The following is an 18,419-nucleotide window of genomic DNA, read 5'->3' as shown; positions in this document are numbered from 1 at the left end:
CTGCTTCTCACAGGAGCTTTTCATCACACCCATAACTAAACTTCAGCAGCACAGACCAGCAGAAGCAGAAGCAAGCTTCAAGGAGAGGTAACAGTGGATACTTTTATTTAAAACAGGAAAGATCAGGTGTGATGGATTACAGGTGTATGCACAGGCAGCAGGGAGACTGAACGGGTCTCCTGCTCTGACACCAGCCTGCACCGCACTCTCCTCAACCTGGACTCTCCTACAGATGGGGGCAGGTCCTAATCTATAAAGGCAGCTCTGGCCCCACTCCTGTGTGACATCAACTTCTTCAAAAACAAGTTTCATAGTTCAAGTTGAATGTGGAGAACTGACAGGTCCTCACCCCCGCAGTCCCTCCACTCCCCTGCCATAGACACAAATACAGACATATGAACACATGCATGCACACGCGCACACACACCCACAGAGACAATAAAAGAAACATAGAAACATGAAAGTTTAATACCTATTTAACAGAAATGACAACAGGACACAGATACACACTACAGCACAATGGAGCAAGGTGAGAAAGGCAGAGATGGATCACAGCAACTGGGGGAGTGACTTCTTTGGTGACCCTGAGGCCCTTTGACAGCTGACCCATGGCTCCAAGAATTGTAAACTGAGGAGAATCAGTTTACCATCACTGAGTGGAGCCTGGAGCTTATACAGCATGAGTATTCAAGGATGTCTAGACCCAAGGTAGAGAAGATCAGCACTGTAACACCAGGAGCAGAGTTCCTTAGGGTATACCCTCTTCTCCTAACACTGTTAAGAGGCAGATCCCCTCATACCTTGGTCTTCATAGCAGCACCACACCCCACTGCACAACAGCAGCTTCACTCTGCTACAAGCCTCTTCCTGCGAATGTTTTCAGAGTGATTGAACCCAGAGGTGGGAGGAGGCAGTGGCGGGAGCTGAGGGGCAGGAGTTGGCTGGAGAAGGAGGTGTGCATGCTTGGGCTTCCTCCTAGGCATCCTGGAGATTGCTAGTGCTCAGGAGCACCTGTTCTCCAGGTTTGAAGGCTGGCATCCCAAGGTAGGGGCAGTTGGCGCAGCGGAAGGCATCACCCAGGTAGCACTGTGGAGAGAACAACAATCACATAGACGGGCTAAAGCTCAAAGGAAAGGGCACCTCAGTATACCCACAGGTCTGTTTTATGAAAAGCCAGTCAGTAAGAGTTCCAGCCAGGAGAGGTGATACACTCCTGTCATCACCGTGCTTGGGAGGCTGTGGCAGGTTTACAGCCTGCCTGAGCTACATGGAGAGCCCTGTCAGCAGGAGACAGAGCCCATCAGAAAGGGGCTCAAGACAGCCTCTGTTACAGAACCACAGCAAGGTCAGTCAAATGGCTGAGTAAACTGCACTCCCACACCAAGACAGAAACCAACAGCTAAGAAAATAAAAGATGATAGCTACCCCTCATCTTGGGCATGAAAATGCTGATGCCCTCTCAGGACAACCTCTTCTCAGTACAGCTACATACATGGCCTCACAGTGGCCCACTGTAAGAATACTTGATGAGAAATTCCTTAAGTTCAGCTAGTCTGTGTCCAGTTTAGAGTACCAGGAGCTGGCTAGTGTTGACGGTGTGTGAGGTGAAGGCACGTACATTTCCACAGGCTGACTTGGGCTGAGCACTCTGTTCCTTTGACTTCTCTTTTTCCAGTTCTTCTGCAAGCCCGCAGGTGCTAGGGGGAAACCAATGGCTGATGAATGAGACTTGCCACCCCCCAGGAGCTTCCAATCCCTCACAGCATAACACACACTTAAGACCTCTCCATTCTTACCAAGTGTCAAGTTAAATGCTGTGGAAGAAGCAGGCTAGGGGTGAGGCTGCTGAGGAACACAGCAGAATGGAGAGGGACAGAGAGCCATGCTGCTGACTTCTGCAAGAAGCAGATGCAGTGCTGTCACATTTTCCAAATTCAAGCACAGAAGGAGCTGAAATGCAGCTCAGTGGGAGAGCACTGGCCTTGTATGTGTATCTCCAGCACCACAAACATACAAAAATAAAAATACAATAAAATAAAATCCAGAATAGAATCTGGATTTTTAACTTGAAATCCTCTCATTTGTAAATGTTGGGAAACTGAAATACCTAAAGACTGATGAGGACTTCACATGGTGGTACAGGCCTGAAACCCCAGCAAGCACTGGGAAGGCAGACAAAAAAGAACTCCAAGTATGGTGAGCCTAAACTATACTGTGACCCTATTTCAAAAAACAAAACAAATACAATTAAAAAAATAGCAATGCAAGGCTTCCACTTTAGAACGTAATGACAGAGGAACCTAAAATTTCACTTTCTCTCAAATCCACACCAATACTACAAAAACAACAGCAATACACTGTGGGAACAGAAAGAGAATCAGCTTAACAGATAAACTACCTGCCACCTCTTGACACCTGTGTGCCAAAGGCTGATAGCACACATAGGAAGATTTACTCTCAGCAACCCAACCCCAGCTGAAGACAGGGCTCCAGAATCTGGAACCTCCCCACCCCCAACATCTGCCTGAGTTCCCTTCAATATAAGGGAACAAATAAATCCAGCTAACTGCTCAGTTATATGACCAGCTTGTTTTTATTTTACAGTTTTTGAGACAGTCTTTTTATATAGTGCAAGCTGGTTTTGAACTTATAACCCTGCCTCACTCCTGCATGCTGGAACTCTCTATGTAGACCAGGCTAGCCTCCAACTCAGAGAGATCTGCCTGCTTCTGCTTCCAGAGTACTGGGATGCCCAGCCAGGATACTTCCATTTCTTAATATAGACTATAGTGTGTGGGTCTTTGCTATTCTTTAAGGTTTACCTCTTTAGTTTATTCTTCTATTTGCCTCACATCTCACAGGAAAACCATTTTCAAGAGAATAAGGCACAGAGAGATGACTTGACAACTGGAGAAGCATCCAAAAGAACACACCTGCTCACCCAGCACTTACCAGTTCTTACAGGCCTTCCTCTTTTTCCCTTCCCCACATGAAGGAGCCTTCAGGGAGGCTGGATCTGGCTTCTTCAAATCTTCTGGATCTAGCAGTTCATCTGAGTCAATGAGATCCTGGAGTGTGATCAAAAAATTAGCAACACAATCATGGTCCCTCTGAAGAAAAGCTGAGGTAATCACAGACTGTGAGTGCAAGCACATACAGTGTAAAGTACAAGCAACTTCACTGTGAACTAGGCCACGGGCCGAAGAGGCCAGTGGTCCATGGGAGACTGCACGAGGCCAAACTGGCTGGTACCATATAGAGAATATGTGTGTGTTCACAGGGAGTGTGGGAGCAGGTGCTATGAAGAGAAGTACTGCATTTATCCCATACATACTGCATTTATCCCATACATACTGCATTTATCCCATACATACTGCATTTATCCCATACATACTGCATTTATCCCATACATACTGCATTTATCCCATACATACTGCATTTATCCCATACATACTGCATTTATCCCATACATACTGCATTTATCCCATACATACTGCATTTATCCCATACATACTGCATTTATCCCATACATACTGCATTTATCCCATACATACTGCATTTATCCCATACATACTGCATTTATCCCATACATACTGCATTTATCCCATACATACTGCATTTATCCCATACATACTGCATTTATCCCATACATACTGCATTTATCCCATACATACTGCATTTATCCCATACATACTGCATTTATCCCATATATACTGTATTTATTCCCATAGTCGTGGGAATAAAATAAAATCACAGGAAGTAAAACACTGTCTATAAAATTCCAGAGGAAAAAAAAGCAAATAATTATACATATATATTTTTGTAAATGTGTAGACAGTCATGTCTATTAAGTTCAGAGAACATGAACAATATTTTGATGGCACAGTTTACTCATCACTCTCGCTGCAATAGTAAAGGTGTAAAAACAAAACAAATTCTTTCTGTTTTTTTCAAGACAAGGTTTTGTTGTGTAGCCCTAGCTATCTTGGAATTTGCTCTGTATGCTGCACTGATGTAGAGCTCAGATTCTGAGTTGCCTCCCAATAATTTTCTTAACGATAGGGCAGATCAAAGGTGCAAACACCAAGTTTAAGAATAGTGAGCATTCAATGACTTGCCTAGACAGAGGCCATAAAATAACTTCCACATTCTTTCCTAGTTTTTATGTCTACAAGAATCTTTACTATTTCACGTAAAGGAAAAACAAGAAAATCTACAGGAAAAAGAGATACTTTAAAAAGCACATGCTATTCTTGCAGAGGACACGGGTTTGGTTCCAAGAACCCACAACAGCAGCTAACAACTACCTGTAACTCAATTCCAGTTCCAGGGGATCCAGCACCCTCTTTTGGCCTGTGGGTGCCAGGCGTGCATATAGTGCACATGTATACAGACAGACAGACAGACAGACACTCATACATATGAAATTAAAACAAAAACAAAACAACCTTAAGGTCACTTTTTGCTATAGCTGCTCACACTTCATCCAAGACCTGGGGGGTAAGGGCAGTCAAGTGACTCTAGGGCCAACTCACCACGCTGTCATCCTCCATGTCATTGGCTGAGAGGGTCCAGAGCTTGGCAGCATCAGGATCCACAACAGGCTTCACTGAAGAAGAAAAAGAACTTTTTAAATAGTCAAAAGCAAACAAGCAAGAACCAGTACCTGTGAAGACTAGCAGAGAGCGACTGGACAGACTGAGTGGGGAGGGCAGGCTGGGCACTCAGCTCCGCTAGGAACTGAAGGCACAGCCTTCACGCAGTTATAGAAGTCTGCATTCATTACATACTTCTTTAAGGTAGGTCCTCCACCAGTGCTTCCAACATCTCACCTAACCACGCTAAGAACCTTGGGAGGAGAAGGCCACCCTAGTTTTATAGCTGTGGGTCTGTTTTATGAGGCTACAACCCTCTCTCCATGCTGCCTTTTCTCTTTACCTGAGCTCATATTCCTATAACATGGGTTGTAGCACTCCCCCTGCCAACTGTAGCTATCTAGAAAATCAAATGAGAGAAGTATCAACAACTTCCATAAATAGCTAAGATTTTGCCTTACTTAAGCCTATTACAGAAGAAAACAGACTCTAGTGCTGCTGGTGGCCAGGTAACAGTCAGTGATAGAACACTTTCCACCTAGGTGAGGACCAGAAAGAATCTATGAGCCTCAGGGCTGGGGCTTGAGAGGGGGAAATCCTCAGTGAGGCCTTTCGGGTAAGCACACCACCAGGACCACCACTGCCACAGCTGGATGCTCAGAACACCCACAAGATCAATTGCTCAGCTAAGCTGTCACAGAAGCATGAAATCAATGGTCCAAGTGGTTCCTGTGGCCAGGTTTGAGAACACAGGCCTGTGATTCCTGCCATTCAAGAGGGCAGAAGAGTGAGGAGCATGCACTGAGGTCAAAGTACTTCATAAAGATTAAGTCTAGACAGCCAAAGAGTGCAGTATGGGCATACCACAGACATCTGTTAAATTCAGCATTCCTCACAGCCTAGACACAACTGAGAAATGAGACAACAGTAATAGGCAGGATGAGGAATGAGCGAAATGTGCATGCACACAAACATGCACACAATTTTTGAGCAAAAGAAACACAGATTTTGTTTTTAAGCATTTAAACAGGATGAATCCTGTAGGGTGTTCCATCAAAATCAGACCAACAAAGTCCTGTGATTACAGCTCTGAGAAAAACATTGAAATAACAGCTACAGAGGATGGTAGTGAAGGAACAAACAGGAGCAAGGTACAAAGATGTATAAAAAAATGTCACAATGAAAACCATTTTTCTGTATGAATGTGTTGTGTATCAAACTGTTAATTTAAAAAGGCATATTAAAAATGGCTGCTGTAAGGGCTCATGACTGAGATGTAAAATGGATAAATAAATTTTTAAAAATGGCTGTTGTACATATAAAAATTAATTTTAAAAACTCTGAAATATATAAAACATGCACAAATCATGTTTTATGAGTTATAAAGATAGCAAGGAATCTTTACAAATAAGTCTGTGACTTTACAAGCATAAAGCTGTGGAGCCAGGCAGCAGTGGCATATGCTTTTAATCCCAGCACTCAGGAGGCAAAGGCAGGCAGATCTCTGAGTGAGTTGTAGGCCAGCCTGGTCTACAGAGTGAGTTCCAGGACAGCCAGGGATACACAAAGAACCCTGCCTCAAAATAAATAAATAAAAAAATAAAAAAATAGAGGGTCGAAAAGGAGAAGGAAGGGGAGAGAAGAGAAAGAAAGAAAGAAAAAGCCTGGAAACTGAACAAGAGTGCTGTCCACCATTGTCACCATTGTGAGGTCTCCGAGGATAAACCTACCCTCCTGAGAGACTTCATCAATCAAACAAGTGACTCAGGCCTCCAAATGAGGTGGTCTCAGTGCTCCCTAGCACAGAAGGGGCTGCTTTAGGAAATATCTGTTTGCTTCAGGTTTGGGTATTAATACGTCCAAGTTAAGAGCACAGAAAGCATCCTGCCCTTGGCAAATGACAGAAATGGAAGGACTGATCTAGAGTGTTTTGGTCAGGCCCACACACACAGAAGGAAGCCCCCTAGGGTTACCTGAAGATGACTTCTTGTTGGTGAGAAGCGTTAGCTGGCTAGAAGAGCCCACTTCAAAGTTTGGCTTCTTGCCAGTGACATGCAAGGAGAGCAGGCTGTCACTGTGGTAGCCCAGGTGCTCCTGGACAGACTGTACCTCCTCGGGGCTTAAGGATTCCCGCTGCAACTGCAATTGAAGATATCCCATGTATCAGTTCACTCTTCTCTATTCACTGTTTTGCCAAGCTAGCCATGTGGCCAGTTTGGGCAACATCCAACAGTGAGTCTCTGTCTCAAAAAAGAATTTAAGGCCCTGAATCACATAAAAAAATCAGAAACTAACAGTAACACCTATCACAGAACAACACCTCTTTCAAACGAAAGAAATACTAATGTTTTAAATTTTAATTTTTGGAGAATAGAGAACTATAAATGCCTCTGCTCAACTTGAACATCTCTACTTAACTGTCGTAAGTGCACATGCCCCATCCTTAGTCTTGACTCTACCAAAAGGTCTAAATGACAGTACTGCATCCAGGCCTGAGAGTTGTACAGACTGAGATGGACAGAAGCAGCAAAGCCCCACTATCCCTGCAGCACAGCCACCACTGTTAAACAGCTCTAGGAAGACAAGTCCGAGCTACCTAGAGTCTTCAGAAGGGATCTGCTCCCAAGGGCTCCTTTTTCAAGGTATCTAGAATCCATCTCTCAGGCAGCAAGTTTCAAGTTACTTCTTAGTTCTGTACAGTACCTATCACCTCACTTGCCCCTGCTATACTGACAAACACTGTAGGTTTGGTCATCCAAGGCTTACATACCTAACAAGGAAGGCTATCTACACACCTACCTCTTTTATTTCCACAAGGCCAGAAAGAGTCAGGGCTGAACACAGCTTAGAGGCCGTCTTCAATTTGTCATTGTTAACTGTTAAGGAAAACCCCTATTAATGGCTCCATATGTAGAAGTTGGGAAAAACTAGAAAAATTCTAACCTATTTGCATCATCAGGATCTCAAACAGGAAAAACTTACTTTGTTTAATGTACATATAATTTAGTAATAGCATTTTGACATGAAAAATCTTTTAATCATTCCAAGTATTCTTTCTTAGGCAAATACAAGTCATAATTCCATTATTATTTATCATTCTGCTTCTTGGAAACCCCTCCCAAAGAATGGTGGATGATGAATAAAGTTATAAACTGGTGCACACAGAAACTTAACCCAACGTTTAAATTTCCAGAAAGAAGCTGAAGAGACGGCTCAGTGGCTACAAGCACATACTGCCCTTGCAGAGGATGAACTCGGTTTCAGCACCCACACCGGCAGGCTCACAACTACTTTAACTCTAGCTCTGGCAGGGTGTGTAGGGGGGGAGTTGTTCCCAACTCCTGCACTCACTTTTATATACTCATGCATATAAACATGACACAGACACACACTCTTAAAAATAATAAAACCATAAAAACCAGTTTCCAGCAAGAAAGCTGGTGCCTGCCAAAGGCATCACAAGGTCACAGCTGCAGATACACAATACATCTTTATTCATCCCCAAATACTTTAATTTCTACTAATTTACTTTATTTGATGGAATATATTACACATCTTGATTGACTTTATAAAAAGATGCTAAAAATCCAGACTTAACAATTTTGACAGCTACACTACTGAGCCAAAAGGGTTTTAATTCTTGGAAATTGGTTTTAGCTTCTCACACATTACTCTTTACTCCCAGAATTGCACCATTACTTTAAAACTCTTTATTCTGGAATAACCACAGATTCACAAGAAGTTGCTGTGTGTTCTCCTTCTTGCTACAATGTCCTCTGTGTCAGAAACATAAGAAAGATGAAACTTTCAGATTCAGATTCAGTCATTTTAGGTGGTAATTTCTTTCTACTTATGACCAAAGATCACTTTTCGGCCCTGCTGCCTCAGAGTCTAACATCTTTCCCTGACAAGGCATTATACACAGATACTCATCTCCAAGCGTTGCTCAGGAGATGGCATGCACATGCAAGGCCGACGCTGTTAGATGTTCATCTTCTGAGTAGCGAGCGATATTCTCACCTACAGCTGTCTCCACTGGTTCTTTCAGAAAAAGACAACCGCCTGGCCGAAGTATGCGGGCCATCTCCGCCAGAACCTCAGCACTGTGCAGAGAGGTGCTCCCTGGGACTACACCCGACAGAATGACATCGAAGCTTGATTCCTTATGGGCAGCTGAAAAGAGTATTCGACAGTTGTCAAAGCTGGAGAGCAATCTCTCAGTTCTCCCACAGAGCTCCCACAGAGGACCCAGCCATCACCCAGGACAATGACCTTACACAGCAAACAGTAAGTCTACATAGCAAAAGGGTGCGGAGTCTCTATTCTGCTCTGTATCTTACTAATTCTTAACCTTCATAAGACCAGGGGAAGAACGGGAAAAGAAGCTTTTTACAACAAAAAACAGCCTCCAAAGAACAAGAGCTTGCAGAGATTACCAAATACATGCCCAGGTCAGCTATATTTCATCTGAAAAGCAAAAGAGACTACCCCACACAAAACTCAAGTGTCAGGAGCTAAAACAGCGCCAGCAAAACTCTTCTAGCCCTCTGAGAAGAAAAGGATACTTACACTGCAGCAGCTGGTTGATGTCTCCCATGAATACTTGGCCCTCGCTGCCAGTTAACCCTTGAAGTCTATCCACCAGTTTTTTCAGGGCCTCCTCAGGAGATGACTTGTCCCAGAACACTGCCACAAACTGGCCAGGGGAGATCCCAAACTCTGCCATTTCTGTAAGGCCGCTGGACCTAAATGCTACTGGCAAAAGAAATCAAGACAACAGTGCAATTTAATCCATGGATTATTACCAAGTATGATTAGAATCATAGCCTACTTCCAACAACCTCCCACTAAGGATATTACAAAAATTGGTGTAGACCCTAAGAGTCTGACTAATGAACCTAAAGCCTAAAGGCTTCACAATCCAACATTCCCTGACCGAACAAGTAGACAGACGGATAACAGATAGAGGATTAGAGTCAAGGAAGCAGGTTGGAGACAGAAAGATTATTTCATCTTTGAGATAATTCAGTTTGAGCAGACTATAAACAAATAGGGCATTCATCAGGCAGAAGTGAGTCAGCGAGGAAGGCTAAAACCTAATATAGCTAGCCTTTTTAAAAGATACTTAAAATTTGTACACCAAACACTTATTTTCATTACTTAAAAAATTTCAACTCCACAGAATCTGCAGTAACCAATAATGCCTTCAAAATTTAACAATGGCCAGACTCCTTACAGCACCTTATACATACACCAAATCAACTGACCCTCAAAAAAGCCTGATATTAGGTCATTCCCAATGTACTGGTAAAGAACTAGGCCAGCCAGCCCAGTATACAACCAATATTATGTGGTGTAAAACAGCTGGGATTAGAATCCAAACCTATGGTTTTTTGTTTTGTTTTGTTTTTGGAGACAGGGTTTCTCTATGTAGCCTTGGCTGTCCTGGAAATCGCTTTGTAGACTAGGCTGCCTGTCTCCCAAGTTCCGGGATTAAGTGTGTGTGACACCACTGCCTGGCTTTCAAAACTGTGTTTTAAGCATGAAAACTTCCCAACTGGGATCAACTTTCTCTTCCACTCAATATGCAGGCCTGTATACAAGATGCTCACTGTGAAGGTGGTCAAGGGATACCTCTGTTCAGCTCCTCCATCCTTAAACATTAATGCTACCAAGTTTCCAGCTTCAAGTAAGGGAAACAAAGAAGCGGTGGCAGGAGGCTCATACTGAACACTTCTGACTTCTGCAGAGATGTCCATCTCTGACACAGTGACACCACCAGGCTCCCAGGCTGAATTTAAGTCACATGCATTACACTTTGCTTCTATAAAAAGTCACTTCAGCAGCCAGCATGACGGATCAGCAGGTAAGGACACTTATTGCCAAGCTTGATGAGCTGAGTTTAATCTTCATGAATGCACATGGAGAGAACTGACTTCTACAGGTTTTCCTACGACCTCTACATGTGTAGGTATGGCACAGGTGGATACACACATACAAATAAAATGTAATTTTAAAAATTCATTTCATTTTTCAGTTACTTTTTTAGAAGAAGGGGTTAGGGTCTCATATAGCCCAGGCTGGCCTTGAACTTCTGATCCTCCTTCCTCTAATTCCCAAGTACTAGGATTACTATTTCTTTAGTGTCTAAAAACCATGACCTTTAACCAGTTACCCTTGATTACACAGTGCTTTGTCATTTCAGAACTAAGTTACTAATGGTTTTAATTTCTACAGCAAAATTGAACTCTGCAGTTGGCTAGATTGAAAATCTGGTTTCCAGTCCAAAGTGACTCTCTCCTTATTGCATTTTCTCTCAATCATACCTTTTTATTTAGTTTGTTGTTGTTGTTTTCATGTGAACAGCAGGTCTGGGCTACCCTGACTCAGCAGAAAGCCCAAGTAAAAGGATGACCCGTGGTCATCAGACAAACAGGATTTCTTGGTTGTTTAGTTTTGGATTTTAAATCCCTAAAAAGTAGAACACCAAGAATGAACACTTTTAAGCTTTTAATTGTCACATAATGTTGAGAAAGAATCCTTGTAAATCTTTAGGTTGGGTAACTTGGGATCAATCTCACATTTAAGACCTGCCGATGAAGGCAAGAGTACTTACTGCTGGGTAGTAAGTTATTAAAAAAGCAACCTGTAGATCTATCTACTATGGCAAGTCAGCTTTTCTGAGTCTCTTTTCCTGTCAATAAACAGGAATATTAAGTAACCTCATATTTTTAAGACTGATTAAGAAACTCTTAAGTAAGTTATGTAAAGCACTCAGCAGATGCCTGGACATAGGGCTCAATGAGATAATGTTCTGAAAAGACGGGGCCTCCACGTCTCTGCAGCCAGTTCTAACAGTCTTGGCTAAAGATGCTTGTAAGGAAGGTATGCAAAGCTTCTCTTTCATCTTTAGAACCTCACAGGAGAGCCTGGACTTTTTTCATCCCAGTACCAGTAGGACGGTGTCAATACATTACAGAATGTAAATAAAGCACTCTGCTTCCCATAAGAGGGACCTCATGAGTAGATCAACCTCAAACCTCCCCCTCCACCAAAACACACACCTATAAGCCTTCAATCAGCATTTCCTAAACAGACAATGTTCTTTTTAAGCTTTAGGAGCAGAGGTGTGACAATTCCCATTTGTTTTGTTGTTGTTACTGTGGCAATCTGTTTAAAACAAACAAACAAAAAAACTACCAAAAAAAAACAACAAAAAACCAGTGCCTAAACCTGTGGACTTAGGAGCTGTGACTCAGGGCTGTTTCACAACTATAAAGAGGTGAAGAAGTCAATATCACATAACTGACCTTGCTTGTTAGATGCTTCTGCAACTGACAACATCTACCAATGGCTTTTCAAAAATGTTACTAGCACACAGGCATTTGCCTTTAACACCAATACTCCCCCAAGACAAAGACAGGCAGATCCCTGGGAGTTTGAGGCCAGTCTGCTCTACAGATCAAGTTCCAAAGCTACATAGTGAGACCCCATTTCAAAGAAAAAAAAAAAAAAAAGTTACTAGCAGGCAGTAAGAGCACATGGAAGGTGGCTGAGGGGCTGGAGACGACAGTGGTTGCAGGTGTGGCTGATTAGGGATAGGGGTACAGTTCAGTGGCGTGTGCTTATCTAGCAAGTGCCAGTGGACTCATACCACAAAGCCAAACAAATACCAACAGCCAAGAATGGCGGAGCTTGCCTGTAACCCTAGCTCTCTTTTGAGATTGAAGAGGGTTCATGAGTTGTGAGGCTTGGGCTCCTCAGTGAAACTCTTCTCTCAAAAAACCATTAACAGGTTCCAGGGATGGCTCAGCGGGTAAAGCCCTTGTTTTGCAAGCACAAGGACTTGAGTGTGACCCCAGAACGCACACAGAAAACCTAGGTGTGGGGGCCATAAAGATGAGTCGGTGGGTAGGGGTGCTTGCTACACAAGCCTGACAACTGACTTTAACCTTCAGAACCCCAACTCCTCAAAGTTGTCAGCTGAGTTCCACTGTGCACATGCCGCCACCCCCCCTCCCCACAATAACACAAAATAGAATACATGTACTTTTTAAAAGCGCGTGTGGCTGGGTTTGTAATCCAGCACTGGGGAGATGGAGGAGGGCAGACTGGCCAGCCAGCCCGCCCAGCCTTAACTGGTGAGCTTCAGGCCAAAGAGAGGTCTTGTCACCAAGGAGGTGAAAACAGTTTGATGAAAAACAAAGTTTCTTCTGGCCTCCATATACGCGCATATGCACCAACACGAGTTCCCTCCATGACCATGAAAACAAAAACACTTCGTTTACTTCTTTCTAACAAACACCAAGTCTTCCCTGGTGGAGACACTAAGAAGCAAGCCTCTCCCAAACTGGCTTGTTAATGTTAGATCCCTGGACCACACCCTGGCACAGGGGCAACTCTCCAGGACAATGGCCTGGGTGGTTCGTTTTATGAACAAGCATCTTAGATAAGTCAGTCCTACGTGGGATAGAAGTACCAGGCTCAAACGGACAACCTGTGGCTCCAGGTTCTCCTCAGCTTTCGAGCTTTCCGCCAAGTGCCCTGAAGGAGACTCAAGGTCACCGCAGACGGCTAAGAGTAAACTGGCGATCCGGAGGCCAGCTCCGGGTTTCACGTGGAAAGAGGCGGCAGATGAGCCCCGGTGTCGGGCACGCCGCCGCACGCAGGGCCCCGGCCGCCGCGGCCCCTCACGCCGGCTTTCCCAGGCACGCCAAGGACGGCACAGGGAGCCGAAGCGAGAGGGCGGAAGACAAGGGCGGCCCCGAACAGGGCCGTTAAGCCCGGTCTGGTCCTCGAGCCGCACCGCACGCTCTCACCTTCCTCACAGCCGGAATACCCGCTCCGCAGACGCCGGCTTCTCGTCCCCGGTCTCTCGCGAGAAGAGGAGGCAACCAGTACAAGAAGGTAGACGCGGCCCTGGTGACGTCATGTCGCTGCCCAGCGCGTCGCCGCCGTCAGCGTGCGTGCCCACTTCCAAGATGGCGGCGGCGGCAGCAGTGTCTGGCGTCCTCGGCCGGGTGGGCTGGAGGCTCCTGCAGCTGCGGTGCCTGCCCGGTGAGGTGACAGCCGAGCCGAGGCGCGGGGGGAAAGCGGGGAAGGAGGCGCGGGACGGATCTGGGCTTGGCGTGGGGCGACAGAAGCCTTGGTGGGGAGTTAGCAAGGTGAAGGGCATCAGCGTGGAGCCGCTTGTGTCAGCTGGAAAAAGCCACTTAGTGGGTTTCCGTCTCCTAGACCAGAGCGGGGAGGGGCAAAAGCAGCGAGCAGGCCTATGACCCTGGTTCTCCAGAGGTAGTGGAGCTTCAGAGAGGGCTCGGTGTGCCCAAGGTCACAGAGCTCGCCTGTTGCAGGTGCGTTCTCAACTCCGTTGCCTTGGGCAGTGGGCCAGCCTTGCTGGAGGGACAGACAGAACCGCCACCGAGAGCGTCCGTTCTTTCCCCAGGGTCAGTCATTGCCACACCACGTCACTAAATTGGTGTCGTTCGTTATTGTTACCACGTGACCAGCATATTTATTTCCACATAAATAATAGACGTTTACTTTAAAAACTTTGTATACTGTCATTAAGTGGAAAAGCAAAAATCACTCTCCATAAATAGAATATTTCTACACTAATACATTAACTTAAATATGCAACTAAAATCTCTGTGATTTCACAGCCGTACTTTGGGGACCCGTCACTTCAAATTTTGTAGATATTTGCTCCATTTTCTCTGCATATACTAAAATGCTGATGTTAATATGCATGGTGTTCTGTGTTTCTTTCTACAATGTTGTTTCCAGTAATTTTGTCATTTTTTTTATCTAAAGTTTCAGACAAAATATGTTCAGTAAAAGTTATGCCCCATGTCCCAACAAATCCAATGTTGAGTATTTGCCCAGGAAACTGTCCACAAAAAGTTCACAAAAACTTTATAGTGGTTGGACTCTGAAAAGCCAAACATTCATCTTTTTCAGTACTATGCAAGCCCTCTATAACAGGTACCTCCAAAGCACCCCTCCTCTTTCTAAAAATTTTTGAGACAGACTCTCACTCTATATATCCCTGACTGACCTACTGACCTGGAATGTGCTATATATGACCCGACTGAGCTTGAACTCACAGATTTTTTTTTTTTTTGAGCTTGTGTAGTACTGTCTCAGCCTGAGTTATATAGGAAGCCTCTACCTCAAAATACTATGGGCTGATCTTTTAATTTTATGTGTGTGTGTGTGTTTAAAACAGTCCAAGTTTAACAAAGAGATTTTAATGTAGTCTTAAGCACAAGGGTTAAAAAGAGAGAGAGAGAGGCACTCACAAGAAAGTAAGGCAGACCCAGGTGCATGGCTTTTCAGGAGTGTCTTCTCAGAAACTAAAACATTCCCCAGTGTTGTAATAGACTCCTCAACGAGTTACCTACGGTGACCTTTTAAAAATATACTAATCGGGGAAGCTAGAGAGATGGCTGAGCAGTTAAGAGTACATGCTGTTCTTGTGGAAGACTCCAGTTGGATTTCCAGAACACATGTTGGGCTGTTCACAACTACTTGTAACTCCAGCTCCAGGGGATGCCTTCTTCATACCCACACACAGACTGACACCAATATACATAATTATGAACTAAGTCATGGACTGGACAGATGGCTCAGTGGTTAAGAGCACTGGCTCTTCCAGAGGACCCAGGTTCATTTTCTACCAGTCATATAGATACAGGGCCTTCACTTGTAGTACAAGCATACATATAGGCAGAACACCTATACACTAAATAAATAAATAATTAGAAACATAAACTAAGCAGGGCTTCAGAAATGACTGCTTATCAGTTAAATGCTCTTGCTGTTTTTGCAGGTGCCCTGGGTTCAGTTCCCAGCTTCCTCTTCTGACCTTTGGGAGTATCAAGCAGGCATGTAGTGCACATGAGTACATGAAGGCAAAACACTCAGACACATAAATAAATCTTGCCAGACAGTGGTGCTGCACACCATTAAAAAGCCTTTAATCCAAGCACTGTAGGAGTCAGAGGCAGGCAAATCTCTGAGTTCGAGGCCAGTCTGGTTTACAGAATGAGTTCCTGGACAGCCAAGGCTACACAGAGAAACCTTGTCATAAAAAACCAAATAAATAACTAATATATATAAAACCTTTAGATTATAAAGAAAAACAGATACAGGACAAGCAAAAACGAACCTAGGGTATAATTTTCAGAACAAGTATGGTCATTGACTGAAAGGGTTTCTGGGGTGGTAGTAGTGTCTGTCTACACAGGATTCATGTTACACAAGTGTATGTGCTTGCGTTGCTCACAGGATGATTTATTTAAGATTTGTATTTAAGACTTGTTTATTTCGTTGTATATAAAGAGTTCATAAAGGAACAATAAAAAGTGAACTCTAATGCCACATACACTAAAATGTTGGAGATGAGCAACACTGAGATCGCAATAAATAATCAGTAGATTAATGAAGAAGTGAAATATGTAGAAGCTAGAGTATTCACAATTCCTTCAGCCAGTCTACATATTTGCAAATTTTGATGAGAAAATGTTGGGAAGGAGGAAAGGAGTATGAAACACTACTGATCTTTCCTGAAGTAATGGGGCTGCAAAGGCTAGGGATATAGCTCAGAGGTTAGAGTGCTTGAGTGTGAGAACCAGAGTTAAAATGTAGGATGCTGTGGCACACACCTTTAATCCCAGCCACTCAGAGGCAGAGAAGCAGATTTCTGGGAGTTTGAGGCCAGCCTGATCTATATAGTGAATTCCAGGCCAGCCAGGACTACGTAGTGAGACCTTGATCAAAAAAAGAAGCCCAAAGATGGAGATTAAGGCTCTCTAGTGCAGGCTGGCCAGCAAGACTAACCATATGTTCTGGGTTTGATTGAGAGACCCCACCTGTGGAAGAACAGATGCTTTTAGGATGGTTCCCCAAATTCTCCACGTCCTTGTGCATGCTCACCCACCCACATACATGCAAACATACCTATGCACACCCATCCACACGAACGTGAAAAAGGAAAATAAATGCCATGTAAACACATTGTAGGCACTGTTTTTTATTATGCGTATAGGTATGGCATTCCACATTTGGGGGTTACTTTAACATTGTCATTGAACAAGTAGAGATCAATACTCTTAATTGGTGGGGTTTTAAAAAGCTGCATATTATGAGGCCAGCAATATGGTTCAGTGAGTAAAGGTGTTTGACACATAAACCTGGCTACCTGAGAACCGCCTCCACAAATGTGTCCTCTGAGCCATGATAGAAACACCAAGAGGACAGCCAGGTGTTTTCGTAACTGGATGATGTGTCTCAAGGTTTCTGTTTCACTCGAAGTGTCTATGGGGCACTCACCACCGGAATGAGGGGCTGCAGAGGCATCCCTGCTGTGTGCTTCCTCCTCACTCTCATCACTCTGGGTCTCAAAGGGTCATCATGGTGCGTGTCCCTGACAGCAGTCCTGTTTCTGTTTCAGTGGCCCGATGCCGATCGCCTCTGATGCCACATGCCTTCCACACTTCTGTGGCATTCAGGTTCTCAGAAGAGCAGAAGCAGCAGCCTCCCCACTCTTTTTCTCAGCAGCATTCTGAGACACAGGAGCCAGAGACGCCCGGCTCAGAGATTCCTCGTCCACCCCCCAGGTCAGTATTGGTGTCCAGATCTACCCATTGCTGGCTACTTCACATGCATCAGAATGTACCTTTTCCTTACTACCCTTCTTGCCTTCATACAGTTTTCTTCTTTTCCTTCTATTTCCTTCTCTTCTTTCCTCCCTCCCTTTTCCTCCTCTCCCATCTTTTCTTTCTGATAGGGTCTTGTTATTTATTGATTGTAGGGTTTTTTTTGGGGGGGTCTGGTTTTGAGACATGGTTTCTCTGTATAGCCCTGTATGTCCTAAATGCACTCTGTAGACCAAGCTGGCCTCAAACTCACAGAGATCCACCTGCCTGTGTCTCCCCAAGTACTGGGATTATAAGTGTATACCACTGTAGCTGGCTGTGATGTGTTTTTTGCTTTTTGTTTTTTGAGATAGGGTTTCTCTGTGTAGCCTTGACTGTCCTAAAACTCACTCTGCAGACCAGGCTGGCCTTGAAGTCAGAAATCTGCCTGCCTCTGCCTCTCAAGTGCTGGGATAAAGGTGTCACCACCACTGCCTGGCTTTGTATTTGCTCTTGTTGAGTGGGTGTGTTTATTATATACCCTTGAACTCTTGGAATCTTCCAGCTTCAGTTTCCAAAAGGCCTGGGATTACAGTGTGAGCTGCTTTGTGTAGCTACTTGCAGGCATTTCTAAAGCTAAAAACAGTACCTTTCCATTTTAGAAGATCTAAGCATTCTGGAAAACACTTGAAATCATAACAGAGATAACTTGGCTGACGTGAAAATGCCTTTTAGATATATCTATGTTGGGGGGGTTGTTTTGTTTTGTTTTTAAGCTGAGATCTCACTCTATCCTAGGCAGAATTTGAACTCGGCAATCCTTGTGACTCGGCCTTCCAAGTTGCTAGGATTATAGATGTATACTATAGCCAGCTCAAGAGTAGGTTCTTCATGTCTTTTCACAATTTGTATATTTTTAGTAGTGGTATAACATTCTAGTAATGAATGAGCCAAAATGTATTAACCTGTCTTATTGGTAACTATTTCTATTTCATTGTTTGATAGAGTTAAGCATATTGTGTCTGTCTCTTTAGGTATGAGAAATTTGAAGTCAGGCATGGCCTGTAATCCCAATTACTAAGGTGTCCTAGTTAGGGTTCCTATTGCTGTGATGAAACACCATGACCAAGACCGAGTTGGGGAGGAAAGGGTGTATTTGGCTCATGCTTCTACATTGTAGTCAATCACT

The 18,419-nt window shown here is 44.0% G+C and overlaps 2 protein-coding genes across 10 annotated transcripts in view; one reads left to right on the top strand and one right to left on the bottom strand.

The window, feature by feature from the left end:
- Positions 1–76: 76 nt before the first annotated feature.
- On the bottom strand, positions 77–13,549 carry Ciapin1 (cytokine induced apoptosis inhibitor 1). 8 transcript variants are annotated; one of them, XM_021654973.2, is made up of 10 exons: positions 13,415–13,508; positions 10,922–11,066; positions 9,165–9,350; positions 8,616–8,768; positions 7,395–7,471; positions 6,569–6,734; positions 4,536–4,609; positions 2,953–3,068; positions 1,619–1,697; positions 447–1,086 (listed from the first exon to the last, which is right to left on the bottom strand). In XM_021654973.2, the coding sequence occupies exons 3-10, from the start codon at positions 9,319–9,321 to the stop codon at positions 976–978; spliced, it is 933 nt and encodes a 310-aa protein (XP_021510648.1). In that variant the 5' UTR covers positions 9,322–9,350; positions 10,922–11,066; positions 13,415–13,508; the 3' UTR covers positions 447–975. The 8 variants fall into 8 exon arrangements, with proteins under 8 accessions (XP_060248161.1, XP_021510648.1, XP_060248158.1 ...); XM_060392175.1 differs by having other exon boundaries at positions 9,165–9,347; XM_060392176.1 differs by lacking the exon at positions 13,415–13,508 and adding an exon at positions 13,093–13,390.
- Coq9 (coenzyme Q9) overlaps positions 13,526–18,419 on the top strand; it is an 18,710-nt gene continuing 13,816 nt past the window's right edge. For both annotated transcript variants that reach the window (XM_021654969.2, XM_060392173.1), the window contains exons 1-2: positions 13,526–13,652; positions 17,047–17,212. In XM_021654969.2, the coding sequence (XP_021510644.2) occupies positions 13,526–13,652; positions 17,047–17,212 (293 nt within the window). The remainder of the gene's footprint in view (positions 13,653–17,046; positions 17,213–18,419) is intronic.

The sequence above is a fragment of the Meriones unguiculatus genome, chromosome 10 (assembly GCF_030254825.1).
Source record: "Meriones unguiculatus strain TT.TT164.6M chromosome 10, Bangor_MerUng_6.1, whole genome shotgun sequence".
NCBI classification, from domain to species: Eukaryota; Metazoa; Chordata; class Mammalia; order Rodentia; family Muridae; genus Meriones; species Meriones unguiculatus.
Note: the sequence above shows the minus strand (reverse complement) of the source record. Positions and strands in the feature narration are given on the sequence as shown.